The sequence below is a fragment of the Bufo gargarizans genome, chromosome 3 (genome assembly GCF_014858855.1).
Source record: "Bufo gargarizans isolate SCDJY-AF-19 chromosome 3, ASM1485885v1, whole genome shotgun sequence".
Classification (NCBI taxonomy): Eukaryota; Metazoa; Chordata; class Amphibia; order Anura; family Bufonidae; genus Bufo; species Bufo gargarizans.
Genome location: NC_058082.1, coordinates 317355435 through 317377093, shown reverse-complemented (window position 1 = coordinate 317377093; position 21659 = coordinate 317355435). Strand labels below are relative to the sequence as shown.

General features: G+C 43.4%; 1 protein-coding gene across 2 annotated transcripts in view; it reads left to right on the top strand.

Moving 5' to 3' along the window:
* LOC122931929 overlaps positions 1-21659 on the top strand; it is a 79749-nt gene that overhangs the window by 30840 nt on the left and 27250 nt on the right. For both annotated transcript variants that reach the window (XM_044286019.1, XM_044286017.1), the window contains exons 2-4: positions 9481-9532; positions 17554-17643; positions 19163-19230. In XM_044286019.1, the coding sequence (XP_044141954.1) occupies positions 9496-9532; positions 17554-17643; positions 19163-19230 (195 nt within the window). In that variant the 5' untranslated portion in view covers positions 9481-9495. The remainder of the gene's footprint in view (positions 1-9480; positions 9533-17553; positions 17644-19162; positions 19231-21659) is intronic.

The following is a 21659-nucleotide window of genomic DNA, read 5'->3' as shown; positions in this document are numbered from 1 at the left end:
GTGGTTGTCCACTAAGAACATTAAGTTGAAAATACCCTCTTGGAAGTTGGGCCCAAGATTTATTGGTCCTTACATAATCCGGTGGCGTTTCGTCTGGAACTTCCGCAGGCCTGGAAGATCCATAATGTGTTTCACAGGTCCTTGTTGAAGAAGTATGTTGAACCCGCTGAACCATCTCCTTTGCCTTCTCCTGACTTGGTAGATGGTAATCTGGAGTTTCAGATCTCCAAAATACTCAACTCGCGTGTTCTTAGGCGTTCCCTTCAGTACCTGGGGCATTGGAGGGGATAAGGTCCTGAGGAAAGGATGTGGGTTCTGGCTACCGATGTCAATGCTAGCCGCCTTGTGAACGCCTTTCACAGGGCACACCCAGATAAAGTTGGTTCTGGGTGGGAGGCCACTGGAGGGCACCCTTAGAGGGGAGGCACTGTCACGCCCTGCCTTGTGAGTGATCTGAGAAGATCTGTCAGACTTGCTACACATGAATCTATCTTAAAGATTGCTTTGTTGAGGCTTTGGGCAGGATCCCACCCCCTCACAGGTTCTGCTCGTTAGTTAGTTAGTGATACTATTTATACCTGCCTTTCACTATAGCCCTTGCGGTTTATAGTTTCTCCTGGAGATCTCTGCTGGTGTTTGGTGGATCTACTGCTCCCAGTTCGTCTTCAGTTAAGTTCTCCTTCCTTCCCTTCTGCTGTTTGTACTGGCTAGGCCTTAGGTAGACGCTGGTTCCTTCATCTTGTGCAAGGAATCGGTTGTCTTTTCCCCTGCTCCCTAGCTGAGGGTTTGTGTCAGTTGCAGCAAGGCTTAGGTTGGTGTGCATGAACACTTCTACCATCGAGATTTTTTCATGTTGGTAGCAGTCAGGGAAAGGCTCAGGGATTGTCAGGAGGTGACCTTTCCCTGTTCCCTAGCTGTGTTTGGTTTGCTTCCCTTCCCTCACCTACCGTGACATCAACATACAATTCCATATAAATAACATAACCCTGCCCCAGCCCCCTCCAACATCCAGTCCCATGTAAGTAACATCACTCCCTCCCTCAGCCGCCATCAACATACAGTCCCATGTAAATAACATCATTCCCACCCCCAGCACCCCTCAAACATACAGTCCAATGTAAATAACATCACTCCCTCCTACAGCCACCATCAACATACAGTCCCATGCAAATAACATGCCCCCCTCCCCAGCCACCTCCAACACACAGTTCCATGTAAATAACTTCCCTCCCTTTAACACTAACATACAGTCCCACTCAAATAACCACAACTCCCAGCATTGCTCTGCCTCTCCCTTCACTTACCTCTCCTCATCTAGCAGACCTCCCCACAGCTTCTTCCCCAAGGACTTCTCCTATTCACTGCCCTCCTATCCAGCAGTGGTCACATGATGGTGACATCATCACAGGTCCTTCTCAACCATTGCCTGTTTTACAGGTCAAATGACCTGTGATGTCACCACAGGTCCTTCAACTCTTCCAGTGCATTAGATTAAATTGTATTGCCACCCTGAGGATGACAATACAATTGTATAGTAGCAGGCAGGCAGGACATTCAGGGCCTAGGACAAAACATCTGGGGCCCAGGCCCCGAATGTTTTAACCTACCAACACTTCTGTATAGCACTACATACCTATTACATCCAGTGATGTCTCCTCCTCTGATCTTCTCTAGTGGAGACCACCTTGTTAACTTATTTCAGCCATGTCTCATCTCTGCAGAGTTTGGCACACAGACATCTTAGATTCCCCACTTTTCGATCAGATTCCCCCCTAATAATGAAGACCACACGCACAGTATAATCGGCACCTTTATTGTACTTTTAAACAGGTGCTGTACCCACTTCTCCAACCCCAGTGCTCTCCTGCCCTACAGGTGGGAGCCCTTCCTCTGCCACCTGCTTTTCCTCCTTTTCCATATCATCTAATATCGATGAGAATATGTCATCAGGGACATCCAGCTCCTCCTATCTCTGCATCTTGCTGACTTTTCTAGGACATGGAGACTTTGAAGGATGGAAAAAGTAAAGCCAGCAAAAGATGAGGATAGTCAACATTAAGACCTGGCCTCTCTAAGGGGTGCAGTCTGTATTGGTTGGCATGCCGGCACTGATATGATAAAGGCTTCTATATCATTGGTAATGAATTACATTTACGGCTGATGTAGGAATAAGTAAATGTAGGAATAAATAAATAAAATGGACATAGCATAAGTCTCCTTGCACTCTCTCTCTCTCCAATATTCTTCTATTAATAATTTTTAGCCACAATGTCCCTAGCGCATGAGTGCTTGCCATGTCTCTTCCTATGCTCAGCTCACAGGGCAATGATGGAGACCACGCGGGATGAGGGCTTTATAGGACTGTGACATCACAGGGGATGGCTATCTGCAAAGTGGATGGCTGCACAACGTTATCGGTGGTCTTGAACTCCCAGCTTGTCTCCTCTAAACTTAGTTTTGCTTTGTAACATGTGCATACGCCATTTTAGAGAAACCTGATTCGTAACCACGAAGCGCGAGAAAATCTGGATTTGTTGTGATTCAAAGTTTTACTAAACTTCGGGCCAAATTCCAATTTAAATGCTTTGCTTAATGCTAGTGCTAGTATATATAATGACCCTTCTCTATTGAAATATATATATAATGGCCCCCTCTGTATTGCTAATAAATATGTTCCCCTCTCTAGTATATATAATGGCCCCTCCTGTATTGATAGCATATATAATGCCCCCCTCTGTAGTATATCTGTAAAGAATAAATCAAGGCAACTGGACTTACTGTAGATTTCTTGAAAACATTTCACTCTTTATTCCAACGAGCCTTCTCAATTCTGAGTGACTGTACTAGATTCTCTGGGAATAAATATGTAACTGAATCAACATCTGGTAATTATACCCAGCAAGGGGTGAGAGGTCATTATACCCAGCATGGGGTTAAAGGTGTTGATTCCATTATCCTAATTGGAGTCAGTAGGTGATAAAGACTTCCCAGAAAAAGGTGTCGACAGCATTGTATGTGGCAGACAATAGATGTCTAACCACCCCCCCCCCCCCCCCCCTGCCTCTATTCAAGCTTGGCTTCTCCAATTTTACTGGTCTCCTATGATGTTACATCCCTCTTCACCATGATGTTACTTCCCTCTTCACCTGCTTACCCACTACAGAGGCAATTGAAACAGTCAGGAAACAGTTACTACTAGACAGCACCTTAGGCTGCAGAACAGAACTTAGCCCAGACCAAGTGTGTGCCTTACTGGACCTTTGTCTGAGTACCACCTACTTCAAGTATAAGGACAAGTTCTACAAGCAAAAACATGGCTGTGCTATGCGATCGCCAGTGTCACCTATTGTAGTGAACCTGTATATGGAGGTAGTAGAAAGGAAAGCCCTGACCACATTCATTTAGGAATTACACCAAGTTATTGGTTCAGATATGTGGATGACACTTGGGTTAAAATTCATAAACAAGAGTTACTGGCTTTCACCGACCACATCAACTCAGTGGTTCATAACATCAATTTCACGTGGGAAGATATGCAGAACAACAAACTGGCGTTTCTGGACTGTCTTATAACAGTGGAAGAGGAAAGGAAGCTGGGAATAGAGGTCTATCGAAAAACCAACACACACAGACCTGCTATTTGATTCCCACCATCCTCTAGACCACATCCAGACTGTACACCACCGGGCAGAGAAAATCCCCACCAGAACAGAGGCCAAGGCAAAGGAATTCAAACACCTCAGAGGGGCACTTAAAACTTGTGGGTATCCAGATTGGGCCTTTGTCAAAACAGAAGGAAGGAGAAGAAAGAGCACCAAGACTACCAGTGAGGACGAGAAGCATGACAGACGCAAGAATATGGTTATCCCATATGTAGAAGGGGTGTCTGAGAAACTCAAAAGGATTTTTAATTAACATCACATTCCTGTCTGCATTAAACCCAGCAACATACTGAGGCAACAACTGGTTCACCCAAAAGACCCAACGCCTAAACGCAAGATAGACAACATTGTGTACGCAGTCCAGTGCAATGAGGAATGCTCAGAAGTGTATATCAGCTAAACAAAACAACAACTACATCAGCGTATGGCTCAGTATAGAAGAGCCAAAACCTCTGGTCGAGATTCAGCCGTGTACTTACATCTAAAAGAAACAGGCCACACCTTTGAAGACAGTCAAGTACCTGTTTTGGATAAGGAGGCCGATTGGTACAAACGAGGTGTGAAGGAGGCCAGCTACGTAAAAATGGAGAAGCCAAGCTTGAATAGAGGCGGGGGGGGAGGGGTGTTAGACACCTATTGTCTGCCACATACAATGCTGTCTTGACACCTTTTTCTGGGAGGTCATTGTCACCTACTGACTCCAATTAGGATAATGGAATCAACACCTTTGACCCCATCCTGGGTATAATGACCTCTGACCCCATGCTGGGTATAATTACCAGATGTTGATTCAGTTACATATTTATTGCCAGAGAATCTAGTACAGTCACTCAGAATTGAGAAAGCTCGTTGGAAGAACGAGTGAAACGTTTTCCAGAAATCTACAGTAAGTCCAGTTGCCTTGATTTATTCTTTACAGATATACCATGACCTGGATAAATGAGAACCTTCACAGACCTCTGTAGTATGGGTATTACCCCCCTGTAGTATTGATAATGGGCCCCCTCTGTAGTATATAGATGCTCTCCTTCCACCCCGTAGTTCCCCAATACTGCCAGCATACATACGTATGTGGCCTGAATTCCCGTGTCCTGGCTCAGATGGTTGACATGACATCATAGTGCCCTTTTGCACTGGGTCTCCCATGATGAGACAATCATGAATGCCTGCATTGTGACATCATCCCACGAGACCCTGCACAGGAGGTTGCGGTGAGGTCATAGCAATCTCTTGCACTGTTGTACTGCCTCATAGGCTTCAGGCCTGGTGGGATGAGGTCTACGAGGCTGAACAGCGGGGACTGGAGCCATGGACCTCCCCCACTCATTTTGCCTCATGGCAGAAGCGGGCTTAGATGCCTACTCAGCAAATCACTGGTGGAACAGGAAATGCAAAGAAAGGTGTGTATGGCTTTAATATTTTTTTTATCCCACTCTGATGCCTTTCCCAATAATTTTTACCCTTTAATTTTGCCAAGAGCTCTTCTTTAAAACATGGACAGACTCTTCTTGCAGCAGCAGCTTATCTCCCATGCACATGGATGGTGCAGGCACAACCATTTGACCCTCCTAGATCAGGGATGCTCAACCTGCATCCCTCCAGCTGTTGTAAAACTACAACTTCCACCATGTCCTGCTGTAGGCTGATAGCTGTAGGCTGTCCGGGCATGCTGGGAGTTGTAGTTATGCAACAGCCGAAGGGCTGCAGGTTGGGCGTCCCTGCTCTAGATAGTTACAGTTATATAGTTAGTACTGGTGATAAAAGACATATGTCCATCAAGCTCAACCAAGTCCCAACAGTCAGATACTGTGGTCTTTAGCAAGTATGTAGGTGGTTAGACATCTTACGAAAAGCAGCCCCTTATATAGCTACACAGATGGAATAATAAAGTTATCACTCTTGGAATACAGCCATTAGGGCCAAAGAAGCCTGGTTCTGGATAGTATTAAAATGCTGCCACCAATACTTTATAAATATACTATAGTCAAAATATAACACTGAAAGGTTTTTCCCGCAATGCTGAAGGGTGGCATAATGCTAGGATCGATGTGGCCTGACTCAGGACCCTGCCTGAATGGAGCTGTGCCATAGTACCTAGCACAGTGGGTGGCTGGGAGCATCTCTGAGCAGGATATAAGCTAAAGGTATTTTTAGTTGAGAATAGACCTTCTATATTTATGTGCAAGCTGCATTGTACTTGTAACTTCCTCGAGCTTACATTCTTTTTGTATTTCCTTTTTGTGTACTTCAAAGTTTTCTTATGAATACATCAAGTATCCTGTAAAACATCCTGAGGATATGGACAGGAATGTAATATAGTGCATATAATCAATATCAGTCTGTCCTCAGCAACCGAGGACAGAGCTAGAAATGGATGTGGCGTATGGTGGACACAACCCATAGTACATGAACACAGCCTTTCTAAGTAAAAAAATATTAAAAAAATGCTATTTTTCTCATGATATAATATTCCAATGAGCTCACTCACACATATCAAAAGTTGAGTTATTCTTTCATTTGGGGTTGTCTAGGCATGCTCTCCCAGCTGATATTATATCGACCTTGTTTATTATTAGCTATAAAAGAATACAGAAATTACTATATTCCGGGATATGATAAGGTAGCACGAAAGGTAAATGGACATAAAAATGAAATCTAATAAAACTGAAAACGTAAGTGTTAAAGGTTAAGGTAAATACTGCAACAGTAAATCCAAATTCACTATCAATCCAAGCAGAAACATGTATGAATAAATGTAGTTATACGGTAGATGTATTATGTCCACCAGATGGTTTAAATGCTGGTTACAGGAAAAAGAAAGCATAACATAGAAAACACTGCAGGAATTACAAAAAGAACAAAAAAACGACAACATGGTACAGCAATTATGCAATATAAAATCTAAATGTATTCTGGAAGATGTAAATATGGTCAAGGAGAATGCCATGCTGACCACAACACAGACTCTGCCCTCTAATATGCTGACCATCCTTTCAAATGGTCTAATCACTTGAATCTTATTTAAAATCTTGGCAAAAGGGATGCTTAAAGGGGTTGTGCGGGATGTTAAAGAATGTCATTTAATTGTGTAACCCTCGCCTGATCTCCCACACAGCATAACAATGTACCTGTAAACTTTTCCTAAGTCTATACCCCTTGAACTTTTCCACATTTTTTTCACGTTACACCCACAAATTTAAATGTATTTTATTGGGATTTATGTGATAGACCAACACAAAAGTATGCATGAAGGGAAAATAAAATGATACATAATTTATTAATAAATACAAATCTGAAAAGTGTGGTGTGCATTTGCATTCAGCCCCCCTGAGTCAAAACTATGTAGGACCACCCGTCGTTGCAATTACAGTTGCAAGTCTTTTAGGGTATGTCTCTACCAGCTTTGCAAATCTAGAGAGTGAAATTTGTGCCTATTCTTCTTTCCCAATAAAATCCTAATCCGAATAAAATACATTTAAAGGGGTTGGGTTATCCAATACTATACTATCCAATATACGATACTATCCAATACTATAAACTGCCCCCCATATGCCGGGCCCCTCACAGGGAATAAACTTACCCTGCTCCCCGCACTGCTCCTGGTCCCCGCACCGCGGCTGCTGCTTCTCTCCATGCGCCAATGAAAACATCCACTGGCAGGCGGGACTGGGACAAGCCTCCCTAGCGACAGCAGATGTTTTCATCAGCGCACAGGGAGAAGCAGCAGACCAGGAGTGGCACAGGGAATGGGAGCGGGGTAAGTGTATTCCCTGTGAGGCCCCGGGGGAACTTTATAGTATTGGACACCCACTTTAAGTTTGTGGGTGTAATTTGGAAAAGTTTAAGGGGAATGAATACTTTTTCAAGGCACTGTACTTCAGTCTCCATGCTCCTCCTGCTTCCCCCCTATTGTTTAAAACCCAAATTTCTGGGTTGTGGTCACAACACTTCCCATAGCGCCCTGTGCTGTGAGATCAGCCCGGAATATAAATGCCCACTACACCCTTTCCTGGGCTGAAAACTCCACCCAGTACACCCTCCATCATGCCTTTGCTATTTCTTCCCACACATCGTCGGTATTCGAGATTCTTTCTCCTTTTTTTCAAAATGCATGTTCTGTATACAGCATTTTCTCTAGAGTTTTTCAATGTATGTTTGAAATGTTACGGTTTAAAAAAAAAAAAAAAAAAAAAAAAAAATGACATGGAAAATGCTCAAAATGTATGGCGTTTTAAAGTAGTATTATTATAATTATAACTAATGGGCTGCAAAGGGTAAAATGCATGTGTGAATATGCAACTAACAACACCTATCAAAATAGCACGCTGCAATAATGTATTAAAAATACATAAGATAAAAACACATATAATCAAAAAGACACTGTAGGTTAGAGTCTCAAAGTGCAAGGAATGGACCAAGATACTAATAATGCAAGTGAAATACATGAACAATGACAAAGTCCAACCAAAAAATAGACAGAATACAAAACCAAATATGACCCATATCTTGGTCCATTCCTTTGACACTTTGAGACTCTCCTTTTCTGACAACCATTGCTTTTATATTTCAGCCTACAGAGCTGTATGATGGCTTGCTTATTGTAGCACAAACTGTATTTTTTATTGGTACCATTTTTGGGGTACGTACAACTTTTTGAGCACTTTTATTCAAACTTTTTGGGGGGACAAGATGACAAAAAATGGCAAATTGCATATTTTTACCATTACAGCGTTTCCCTCGCAGGAATTTAAAAAAAATATTTAATATTTTAGGACACAGCGATACCTGATATTTTTTTATTGTTTATATTTTTTTATAGGTAAAATTGGGAAAGGGAGGTGATATGAACTTTAAAAAGTTTTTGTTTTTTTATTTGTATTTTTTTTAACTTTTTTAAAACCTTTTACTTAATGACTTTTGTTTGCTTGTCCCATTCACCCTAATAGAGATCTATCAGGTTGAATGGCATTCTGATACGCAATTTCACTACAGGTGCTCCGATCGAAGGCAGAGGGAGCCGCATCCCACCCCCTAACCTTACAGTCACCGCAATCACTGTTGAATGTGGCATCTGAGGGGTTTATTAACAGGTTTTGGCCAGATCTCAGATGCCAGTCATTGTGGCTGGCAGTATGCGTTAAGTAGCTAAAAATGCCCCCCCCAAAAAATATCCCAATCTCTAATTCCATGTTAGGTACAAGGCTGGTTCTAGCTTTGTTAGAAAGACATTTTCATGTACTATATGATGTTTTACATCAGTCATGGCATTTTTCATGTTTTACATCAGTCATGGCATAACACCTTTAAGTAAGCAACCCAGAATGCATGTTTGTATTCTTAGAAGAAAATGGAATAAAATGATCTAAAGCAGGGATGCCCAACCTGTGGCCCTCCAACTGTTGCAAAACTGCAACTCCCAACATACCCCTATAGCTATAGGCTGTCCAGGCATGCTGGGAGTTGCAGTTTTGCAACAGCTGGAGGGCTGCAGGTTGGGCATCCCTGCAAAGTGTTGGTAAATGTTTCTGAATTAGGATTTTTTAATGGAAGCTACAAAGGTCCACTGTTGACCTCCTGTATTGTCAGGCGGAAAGTTAACTTGAAGCTTTTGGGCCCCAATTACATTTTTCTAAGATAGGCTCCACCTGCCATGTGCCATTTATATTACTGGTGTGTTATGTAGTAGAGGAGCCTAGGGGCCACACCTGTACATTATGGGGTAAGCACACATAAGCATTTACAGTTTATTGCACTTAGATGAGAAAGATTTACAGCTTTGTGAATGTATATATATATTTTTTTGTTTTTTGTTCTACAGTCTTCTTCTACAACAATGGAATGTAAAAGAAACCAGATCCGTCTGCTGCAAGGTGAGCACTTATTACAAGTATCCTTCTGTACCTACCACCTCTATGCAGTACGTGGGTGCTGCCACACTAAAGGGCGGATTTATGAAACTGTCTAAAAGTAAAACTTTCTTTGCTGCCACTAGCAACCAATCACAACACAGCTTTCATTTGTCTAGAGCAAAAGACAAAATAAAAGCTGTTCAGTAATTGGTTGCTATGGGACATAAAGATAGTTTTATTTTTAAACCATTTCATAAATCCACCCTAAATGTTGTTCTTGGCATTTTTGGGTTTGTAAAAAAAAAAAACACAAAGAAGTCTCTTTCACGACACATTTTTTGTTTCAGGTAAACTGATCAGGTTTTTACATTTTACAAAAAACTGATACATTGACTGATGACAATTTTGTCTGTTCCATTCCTGTTTTTTTTTTTTCTACTGGATAGCAAAGGGCAGATATCTGCACTTTTCCATCCAGCAAAAAAAACGGATGCAGCAAAAGTAATAAGATGATCCGGTAAAAACTGATTACATACGATAGCATCCATTTTCAATCAGTTAACCAATCGTCCTCCCACTGACACACCTCTTGTCAAACAATCAGATAAATTTCCTTGTTTCCAGGTAAAAACAATAAAACTAGAACTAGTTTTTAGAATGGATCCAGTTTCTCAAAAAAACTGAAAAACGCATCAAAACACATTGTACCCGCGCGGAAAAAAACTGAACAACTGAACGCAATCGCAGACAAAACTGACTGAACTTTCATGCAAAATGGTGCTAGTTTCACTGAACTCATCCGGAGCACATCCGCCACGGTGATGGACCATGTGATTCTCTTGCACCCTAATATGTTCCTACATGACAGCCAGCACAGCCACAGTATTCTGGGGTGGTACGTCTATTAGAATAAACTCTGTTAGGGCCCAATGGACACTTAATTGATTTCCTCTTGCTATGCTAAATATATTTTAGGGCTCATGCTCACAGCAGGCCTGTGCAGTGACACTAGGAGTCCTTAAAATCAGTTTTAGTTACCTGTAAGCACCATGTATGCAGCATACGATGCTCCATTAATGGTATTGTCCCATCTGGAAATTCATGGCGGGTTCCTGTTCCTGAGATAGGAGTGGGTCCCGGTTTACATTTATTCTATACAGATGGAAGAACCCACTTAAGCATCTAACTCTCCACTAGAAACAATTGGGGTCATTTATCAAACTGGTGTAAAGTAGAACTGGTTTAGTTCCCCATAGCAACCAATCAGATTCCTCCTTTCATTTTGGACAGCTTCTTTGGCAAATGAAAGGTGGAATCTGATTGGTTGCTAGGGGGAACAAAGCCAGTTCTACTTTACACCAGTTTGATAAATGACCCCAAATGCTTTTAAAGAAGATTCCATTTTAGTAAATACACGTATTCACTTTGAAATAACGATCCTGGAGCATCTTTTCTTAGAACTCTACATTTTGTCGTTCCTCAAAAAATGTATGAATAAATTGACAACTGGTTGTTAACACTTGGGGGTGTCCCTAATCTGTCTGTAACTGTCCAATCACAGTGGATGCAAACTATAATGTGATTTACTATATTTGTGTATCTAATAGCACTGTATGGACAGTTGAGGGTCAGGGCTAAACCTGTGTTTACAGGTTGGATTGCTAGAAGATGGACCCAGAGGAGTCTATTCTAAGCAGAGGAAGAGGACAGACTTGTGAGAGCAAGCTCCTCTGATCTAGGCTTCAAGAACCACAATCTCAGACTTCTACAGCTAAAGAACATCTGCTACACAAGAGTGCTCCAGAGAGAGAATGAAGCTAGAAAGTCCAAAATCTACAAGGTTGTGCACTGGAGTCAGACAGCAAGTTATTGTGCACATTTATGGCAGAGAGACCTCACTGCAGTGAGAGGGAACATTGCTAGCGCGCCCTTTCACGCTTTGAGATAGTTTGGATAGCCGTATTTTAAATCTGCACCCCCTCAGCCCCGGAATTTGCAGGAGCATTCAACAAGAGCCTAATTGTATGCCTAAAATTCTGCAGTGAGACTATAGAGACAGAGGGAAGGAATACTACAACCTCCATCATTGCTGCTGTCCATACGCTGCTATTGGGGTCAGATTGCATTGTGCTATATGTCGCAGAACTGTGCCTTGCTATTGCTAGATGTACTACTACTCCTATTCTGCACTAAAGAGAAACTTGTTTATTGTTACCAACTGGCCTGGGTACTCCACTATTTGCTGACCACTCCACCTAGTCTCCTGCCTTGCAACTAGACAAACACTTAAAGGTGTTTTCCAGGATTTTGATACTGATGACCTATCCTCAGGATAGGTTATCAGTATCTGATCGGTGGGTTCTGACACCCAGGACCCTTGCTGATCAGCTGTTTAAGAAGGCAGCGGCACTCCTCTCAGTGTTTTCCGAGCACAGTGCAGTACATTTTATAGTGGCTGTGTTTGTATCACAGCTCAGCCCCATTCACTTCAATGGGGGTGAGCACGATACCAAGCACAGCCGCTATACAACGTACGGCACTGTGCTTTGTAAGCACGGAGAAGGCCTAGTCAAAACGCTGCATCGGCGGGGGTCTACCGCATCCAGGGTTTCGCTGGTATGTTGGCAAACAAGTTCCCTATGGTGATCGAGCAAAAAAGAATAATCACATAAGGTAACGTAGCTGCCCCTATTAAATCACCAGCAGGGGGCGCTGTGCTGGCTCTGTAAGACCGAGCCATCCCAATGTATAACAGGGTAGTCTAGGGCATTTCCCCTTAGTGCTACCACACAGTAGTAATGCCCACATTGTGCCTCCTTAACAGTGGTAATGCTCACATTGTGGCCTTTCATAGTACTAATGCCCATATTGTGCCTCCTTCACAGTACTAATATCCGCATTGTGCCCCCTCACAGTACTAATGCCCGCATTGTGCCTTCTCCACAGTAATAATATCCACATTGTGACTCCCCTCACAGTAGTAATGCCCACATGGAGCCCCTCACAAAAGTTATTCCCATATTGTGACCCCTCACAGAAGTTATTTCCACTTTGTGACCCCTCACAGAAGTTATGCCCACTTTGTGACCCCTTTACAGTAGTTATGCCTACATTGTGCTCCTCACAGTAGTAATATTCACATTGTGGCCCCCTCACAATAGTTATGCCCATATTGTTCCCTTCACAGTAGTTATGCCCACATTGTGACCCCTCACTGTAGTAATGTCTACATTGTGCCCCCTCGCAGTAGCAATGCCCTCACTGTGCCCCCCTCATAGTAGTTATGCCTAAATTGTAGCTCTTCACAGTAGTTATGCCCACATTGTACCCTTCACAGTAGTAATGCCCACATTGTGCCCCCTCACTGTAGTAATGCCCACATTGTGCCCCCTCACTGTAATAATGTCCACATTGTAGGTCCTCACAGTAGTTATCCCCACATTGTGCCCCCTCACAATAATAATGCCCATAATGTAGCCCTTCACAGTAGTTATGCCCACATTGTGCTCCTCACATTATGAATACTCTCATGATACATTCTTTACAGTAGTAACACCTATATTGTACCTCACTCACAGTAATACCCACCTTGTGCCCCCCTCACATTAATAATGTCCCCCCTTCAGCCCCATTAATGAAGTAAAAATAAATAAATAAAATCAATCTGATCACATCACACCACTCCTCCCACACAGCCAGCAGCACGATGTGTGGCCTGCTGAGGAGCGCTGGCTCTCTGCTTCACCATGTAAATCATTGAACTGCCCAGGCACTCCCTCAACCCTCTGCACAAGCCCCACTTACCCCCCCCCCCCCCCCACACACACACACACACCACACACACGCACACCTGGATATACAATTTTAAAAAAGCCAGAAAGTTGCCACAAACTGTACCCAAATTAACTGGTGTACATGCTTTGCACTAAATTTATTAACAGTTTTAGACACTTTCTGCCTCATCCTGCAAGATGCATGGCTTAGCTGAGTGAGGGCATGGTTCTGTAGGCAGGCAATTGTGGCTTAAATGTGACATTGTGCACAAAAAATGTTCCAAATTTGAAATTTTTGGGGAGTAACGTAAACCAACAAATAGGAGGTATACGGTCAGGCTAGAGAGTCTATAGGAGCTAAATTAATCACAGCGGCTAATGCTGCATGGTTAATCTGGCACAGTTCAACACAAAGACTATTGGTTCATTTTCACAAACTGAGAGCGCCCATACAAGTTAAGAGGGAAGTTTAAATGGATGTTTCTCAGAAGGACATCTGTGAAAAAAAATGGCTGTAAAAACAGTTGTAACACCTGTAGGTAGGGACAGACACGGACAGTGAGCCCTAAACTAGAACCTAGCCCGCTTTCCCTACCTACTTGCAGTATAAGCCCTAGGTAGCAAGACCGCAACTGGTCAACAGTTCCTATACTACTACAGACAAATACCTAGAAACAAACAAAGACAATCGTACTTAAATGGGTCAGAACCCATTGGATTCCTATACTACTACAGACAAATACCTAGAAACAAACAAAGACAGAGTCGTACGTAAATGGGTCAGAACCAGGAGGACATCAGAGTACAAAAACGAGAGACAGAGTGGTCAAAAGATGAGCCAAGATCAGAACCAGATGAGATGCACAGTACAAATCACGAGACAGAGAGTGGTCAAAAGACGAGCTGAGGTAAAAAACACAGGCAATCCAAATCAGCACAGGAACAAGAACCAGGAACCTAGCTAGTGAGCCCAAACAAGACTATCACTGTCAATGGTGTATGGCCAGGAAGAAGTTTAAATAGAGAACCGAGTCCCTGGATCAGCACCTGATAGGCGCTCCATCAGTCAGAACACTAGCACACAGGAATAGAGCAGCTGAGCAATCAACCCACTGCTATCTCCTCCAGCACACGCCAGCTTCAGGGAGAAACAGAGCATTGCATCCTGTTGTTAAGGATGCTGTCATGTCACCATGGGGTGTGGCTTAGCAGCACGTCTCTCCCGGCACAGCCATGCTGAGGCTGAAGATTGCGCCGCTGGAGCTCGGACAAGTAAGTTTAACCATTTCTAAAGAACCATTTTTCTTCACTGTAGCGTGAATGTAGCCTAAGTCAAGGATTCTGTTTTCTATAAACAATGAAAAAGGTGACCTCTGGCAGTTTTAGTAATAGCCCCAGAAGACTAAGCTGTGTGTGAAGGTACATACTGTAATTGAAATATCTCCTGGGAAATAGTGATGCGTGTTGTAGATTATTCCATTGAGGAATATTACGTGAACTTTGGTTTCATCATTTTCATACTCCATTTGAGGAGATTGAGTCCCATGATGAAATTCTATGATATGCTATATCAAGTTATTTAAAGGGCATTTCCATATTGATTACCTATCCTTAGGACAGGTCATCAATATCAGATCAAACGGGGTTCAACTCCTGGAATTCCATTGGGTCAGGTGTTCTCAAGACCTGCAATGCTAAACCCAGGCACCAGAACTATGTACCTCCATACACTGTAGTGGCCACGCCTGGTTACTGTAGTGCAGAGACAAAGTGAGAATTCTACTCACATGAGAATAGAGCTATATTCAGACTGTAAGCATTTTGTAAAAAGCACAGGGCCAGATCTACATAGAAATACCCATTCTTGTCCGAAATTGCAGACAAGAATAGGACATGCTCTCTAATCTTTGCGGGGATGCGGAATGGACATATGGATGCGGACAGTACATGGTGTGCTGCCGGCCCCATTACAGTGAATGGGTCCACACCGTTCCACAAAATTGTGGAATGGATGCGGACCCAGAAATACGGTCCTCTGAACGCACCCCAGTACATATACAGTTAAGTGAAGTCTACAGATGTGTGCCTTTGCTGTGGATTATAACCCAGATCACATTTCAAGGCAATTTAAAGGGTCACATATTGACTTAGAGAGGTTAGCCACCTTTTATGGATAAGCTGTGCTGGATACAGATAAACTGCAGACAGATTCTAGCTATCAGCATAGTTTGCCATTTTGGAAAGCGATGAATAAAATACAATAAAAATCAGTGTAAACTAAGGTGCACTTCCCCACACTGCCTTTCTTAGGAGACGCTCACAGTCCTCACTGGTGTATTAACAGTACATCCAATCACATGTTACTGTGGGGCAAACACTGTCCTCACTGAAGACGTATACAACCAAGTACTCTATTACAGATTGTACGATTGCTAGCACTGACAGTCAGGTGTAGGTGATAGTCTATAATTTAGTTTGTGACGCCAATTGCAGCGTGCGCAGGGTACTAACACAGGGCCCTTTAAGGTGTTGTAACTCACGTACCAGGTTAGGAATGCCAGAGTGGTGTAATGTCTCTGTGTGGTAATGGCAATAGTGTCAATGGTGTCTCCTACCTGGGTACGGCTGGACTCCTGGATCCTGGCTCACTTGCAATAAAATGAGTGTGGTGCTAGTAGGAATAATAGAGGGATTTGCAGCAGTAATTAAGATCCAGACTTTGGGTAAAATTCAAACTTGTCTTTACTAGTTGCAGCTTTCATCCAAGCAAGGTACAGCATGAGTCTTTGGTCCCAGCAGGTATTGGCAATGTGTGGCAGAAATTTATCTTCTGCTCTCTCATGTACCTGGAGCTTTGCAGGAAAGGGATGTCTGCTTAGTAGCTCTGTAAAGTGGCAGGAATCTATCTTCTGCACTATCTATCTTCTGCTGTCTTGGGAACTGACTTGCTGAGGAGGAATTTGGCTTCTCCTGGTCTCTGGACAGTACTCACAGTTATCTTCACAGGGTATGCTTCTTCCTGGAATACTGGATGTGGCTGCTTGCTTTCTATCAGCTGAGGCTGCAAGGCTCAGGCTGGGGATGATGATCAATTGTCTCAGGCGAGACAAGATCCTGGCTTTGGATCCCTATATCTGGGAGCTCCTACACGCACACCCTACCCCTAGCAGGGGTGGGTTACACACTAACTTAAACTTCCTTCCCTTCCCATGAGGCAGGACATGGGCCAGCCCACTTCTGCTCATAGAGGGGGAGCTGATCTGAAATGTACTACTCCAGCCTAGAAACACTAAATTGCCTCTAAGTCCTTGCTGAACACATTGCTGCCACCTACTGGTGAACATGAAAATTACAGCAATATACATTTACAAGCCTTAGAATGCACATTTGTGAGGAAATTACATGAAATTACATGACATGACAATGTTAATGCCCTTAACAGGTTGTAGCGGGGTAGAAGAGTTTCGTAACATAACTCTGGGATGTTACAGATTGATAGGCCAGGGGAGATGCTGGACACTCTGAAAAGCATTGTGTAGCACAAGAAGTGTGTGGTCAGGCATTATCTTGTTGGAACACTACATCTTATAAGTCATGAAAGCCAGTAGGACTCATTTCTATCACGAATACCAAATAGGAATGGGCATAGTAGCTATTGGTGCCCTACACCATGACACCTCATGTTGGTCCTGTGTGTTTCTGCGCTATACATGATGGCAGTAGGCGCTCTCCAGCCATTCCTCAATCTCTGTAGCAACCAAGAACCTACTTTCTTCACTGACAAATGATGATTGTCTGCCATTCATGTCTCCAATGGAGACAGTACAGTTTGTTCTCCTTGAGAGGGATCGGCATCCCCCTGACCTGAGGATCCAACGCCACCGATCTGCTGCACCCTCAAATATTCATACTAATAGTGTTGTGCCTAGACTTGCACATCACCCAAATGTGAGCCTAACCATCAGATACTACCGTAGACCCAATTTGTTTTACTTGTTACCCTGTGAGCGCCTGTTCCCTTTTGTTTTGCCACGCACTTGCTTTAAGGCTCAGCATAAAGAGAGCAGATGTTTCACTGAATGAAGTACAAGTTATAGTGAATCTTATCCCACAACAATCTGCTCAGCTCCTCCTGCTCTATAATATGATGTCTGCAGATTTCACTGCATTTTCATTGTCACAAGTTCCCTTTAAGTTCTTAAGTTTCTACAAATTGGTCCTGTGTTGGATATATGTCACCTAATATAGGTTCATAATTTTTTTTTCCAGTGTGCCTTCTGCTGTGGATAGGGATTTCCGTATCGGTAGCTCAGACTATGACTGGAGAAAGCGGTACTGCTGCACCACAAGACCTGACAGGTACAACAAAACAATTCCATGATTTACGTAAAATGTAATATAAACTACAAATTATATGAGTATCAGTATTGTAGACTACCACATATAGTAGCAGAACAGTTCAGATGTATTTGGGTGCCTTCACACTTAGGGGTCATTTATTAAGAAATATACGCCACTTTATGGCGTATTTAAGGTGCAGATTATGTCACGAAAGGGGTTTTGCTGCAAAATCTGCGAGCTTTCCCCACTCACTCCACTTTTCCGAGGTGATGGAAAAATGTGGCTGGGGGTGGGTGGATAAGAGCATAGGCAGGCAGGCCTGTCTCATTTACCATTTTTTATGCCAGTTTATGGTGTGGAAAATGGTCTTAACCTACGCCAACAAGGGAGCTGGCATAGTTTAAACCAGTGATGCCCAATCTGTGGCCCTCCAGCTGTTGTAAAACTACAATTCCCAGCATCTCTGCACAGTTTACAGCTCTCAGCCTATAGTAGGGCATGGTGGAAGATATAGTTTTACAACAGCTGGAGGGCCACAGGTTGGGCATCACTGTTTTAAACCATGTCACACGTCCGGCGGAACCAAGCGCCAAAGTTATGTAGAGGCACAGACCTCTACATACCTTTTGGCGCTTCCTCCACCAGCGCATGGGGATTATAGCCTGCATATAAATCACCGGTCTTAATAAATGACCCCCTTAGATTTTTTATCTACCACTTTTTTTATACGTTTGTTTTTTTGTTAAATTGTTTGCAGTAAAAACACCAACTGCAGATGTTAGCTGAAGGTCTATGGGAAATATGAAACACCTGACACTGAACTCTTTTCCTTGCTACTGGTGTTTTTATTCCTTAGGTCGTTTTTTTATGTCTTTCTTGCGTCTTTTAAGGCTATTTTCATATCCGAGTTGTCAATTCTGATTTTAAGATCCAGCAGAGAATCTGAAAACCGGAAGTAAACGGATCTGTGTGATTTAATACATCCAGATGCATCCATTTCGGTCGGATCCAGTTGTATTAAATCAAAACTGTACAAACCGGATTCGGTATGAAAATCATTGTAAGTCAATGAGAGCCGGATCTGTTTTTTTTTTTCGCTAACAAAACAACGGATCCGCCACCGTTGACTTACATAGATTTTCATGCCGGATCCAGTTTGCTCCGTTTTGCAAACCAGCCACAAAACCACAGCTTGCAGCGGTTTTGTGTCCAGCACCAAAATGGAACGGATGCCTACTTGTGTATCCTGATCAGTTTTTTCTCCATTGACAATGAATGGGGAGAATGGGGACAAAACTGAACCATTTAACCATCCTCTGCCAGATCTCAAAACTGGAATTGAAAACACAGATGTGAAAGCATCCTAAAAAATGTAGCATGCTGGTGTTCTTTCAACATCTTCTCTATAGAGAAAAAAACGCCAAGAAGAAAAAGCCAAAACACCACAAAAAAAACATTTGTTTTTACAGGTAAAAAAGGCTGAAGGCAAATTAATGTGTGTAAGAACCCTTACACATGTATCTGCATTGTTTTACAGGTAGCGTACCCATGGAAAATTCTCCCAGGCCAGAAGATCCAGCTCATACTATGGCACCATCAATGAATGTGAGTTTCTTGATCACTATGTTGTATGGAAGCAAAGAGAAAAGCTAAACTTTCTTTAGGCCTTTTTTCATTGGCCATCAGTTATATATATATACACACACAAACACACACACTACTGCCATGTTGTCCTAAAACTGCCCCCAACATGATGATAATTTGGAAACAAACTTGGATCAATAATCACCAGACATCCTATCAAATTTTTCAATTAAAAGTCAACATGCATATGTATAAACAGAGGTTGGGCCCTCAGAATACTTTCCTCTAGCTCAACGTACTCTCTTCGTGACATGAAAGCACTGCATTTTTATGTAGCTGCCACTAGGGGGAGCTTAGTGCAAAGAAATTATGACAGTAGCTATATAAGGGCCCTTTCACACTTGCGTTGTCCGGATCCGGTGTGTACTCCACTTGCCGGAATTACACGCCGGATCCGGAAAAACGCAAGTGAACTGAAGCATTTGAAGACGGATCCGTCTTCAAAATGCTTTCAGTGTTACTATGGCAGCCCAGGACGCTATTAAATGTCCTGGTTGCCATAGTAGGAGCGGGGAGCCGGGGGAGCAGTATACTTACAGTCCATGTGGCTCCCGGGGCGCTCCAGAATGACGTCAGAGCGCCCCGTGCGCATGGGTGACGTGTTCCATGTGATCACGTGATCCATGCGCTTGGGGCGCCCTGACGTCACTCTGGAGCGCCCGGGGAGCCGCACGGATGGTAAGTATGCTGCTCCCCCACTACACTTTACCATGGCTGCCAGGACTTTAGCGTCCCGACAGCCATGCTAACCACTCTAAAAAAGATAAACGTCAGATCCGGCAATGCGCCGAAACGACGTTTAGCTTAAGGCCGGATCCGGATCAATGCCTTTCAATGGGCATTAATTCCGGATCCGGCCTTGCGGCAAGTCTTCAGGATTTTTGGCCGGAGCAAAAAGCGCAGCATGCTGCGGTATTTTCTCCGGCCAAAAAACGTTCCGTTCCGGAACTGAAGACATCCTGATGCATCCTGAACGGATTTCTCTCTATTCAGAATGCATTAGGATAATCCTGATCAGGATTCTTCCGGCATAGAGCCCCGACGACGGAACTCTATGCCGGATCCGGACAACGCAAGTGTGAAAGGGCCCTAAATTCCTATACACAGGTGACTTTTTTCTTACAATTTTTACAACTATATTATCTTCCTTAGTGTTGGTTACTTTACTTAGTATTATCTACAAATATTCCAATTCTACTATGTAAGCTGTCTACAAGGTCACTAACAGAAGAAAGGGATTTCTTGGGCAGAGAGGGCCAGCGGGAGGAGGAGAGCGCTTGCTGGCCCTGTCTATCAAGTGGAGGAGGGGGCGTGTTTATAGTCCAAGGATGCGGCGGCTACCAGCAAGTAACCACCCAACTTGCTGGTAGTCAAGTAATTAGCATTTTATAAAAGTACGATTTTTAAAGAAATTACAACACAAAGAGAGGTAAGAGTGATATATATGGACTCAACTGACATTAGCAAATATCTAATGTCCGATACTGAAAATTGCTAAATGGGGGGTGACAGAAGCCCTTTAATCTTCACCAGACTCCCAATTCTGACCCAAATATTCAACAGACCCCCAAATCAGACACCCTATCTTCATCATGCAGTATGCCAGACCAACAGGGGAATTACATGTGAGGTCAAGGTGTGAGCAATAGGTGGGCTGAGGTAAATACAGTTCTGGTCACTCACAGTTATGTCGTCCCTGGGCAGGCCTGCACAAGTGATGAGGAGAACGGCACAAGGCATTCTCTGGGGCGCACTCTGGTGTAAGGGACACAGGCCAGATGGTGGTTCGAGGTGCCCTTGATGGTCTGTATAATTGTGCCTATGGCAAGGTCCCTTATAGTCGTGACGCCAGTACCTTTTATGGTGGTACAACCATTTATTGTAGTGTTAACTGAGGAACTGGAGACTGAGACAAGGATGGTGCAATCCAACTTATAACTTTTACTGAACGTTGCTCCTGGTAACGGTTACATCCAAGGGATAAACAGTCTTTGGTACATCCATGTCATGAAATACAGTCTCATGCATACAGGGGTAGGGTAATGTAAGTCCTCAGAAGAAACAGGGTCTTTGTCCTAAATATATATATGAAAGCTACTGCTTCAGACTAGGCTTTGAAGTACTTAAAGTCTTTGGCTGGTAGAAACTCTCGCCTGATTCTAACCTGAATGAAGGTGGTTTGCTGAGTCCTTGAACCTCTATTTCCAGTGTTTTCTGAAGGTTGGCCTATCTGTCCTCAGGATTTAAACTGGAAGTGTGGATGCCGGAAGCTGTGTCCTACACCTGGTTGCAAAGGTGCCTGGGAAGCCTTTAAGCAGTGGCGTAACTACCGGGGAAGCAGGGGAAGCAGCTGCTTCGGGGCCCGGGCTGCCAAGGGGGCCCGGCGCCCC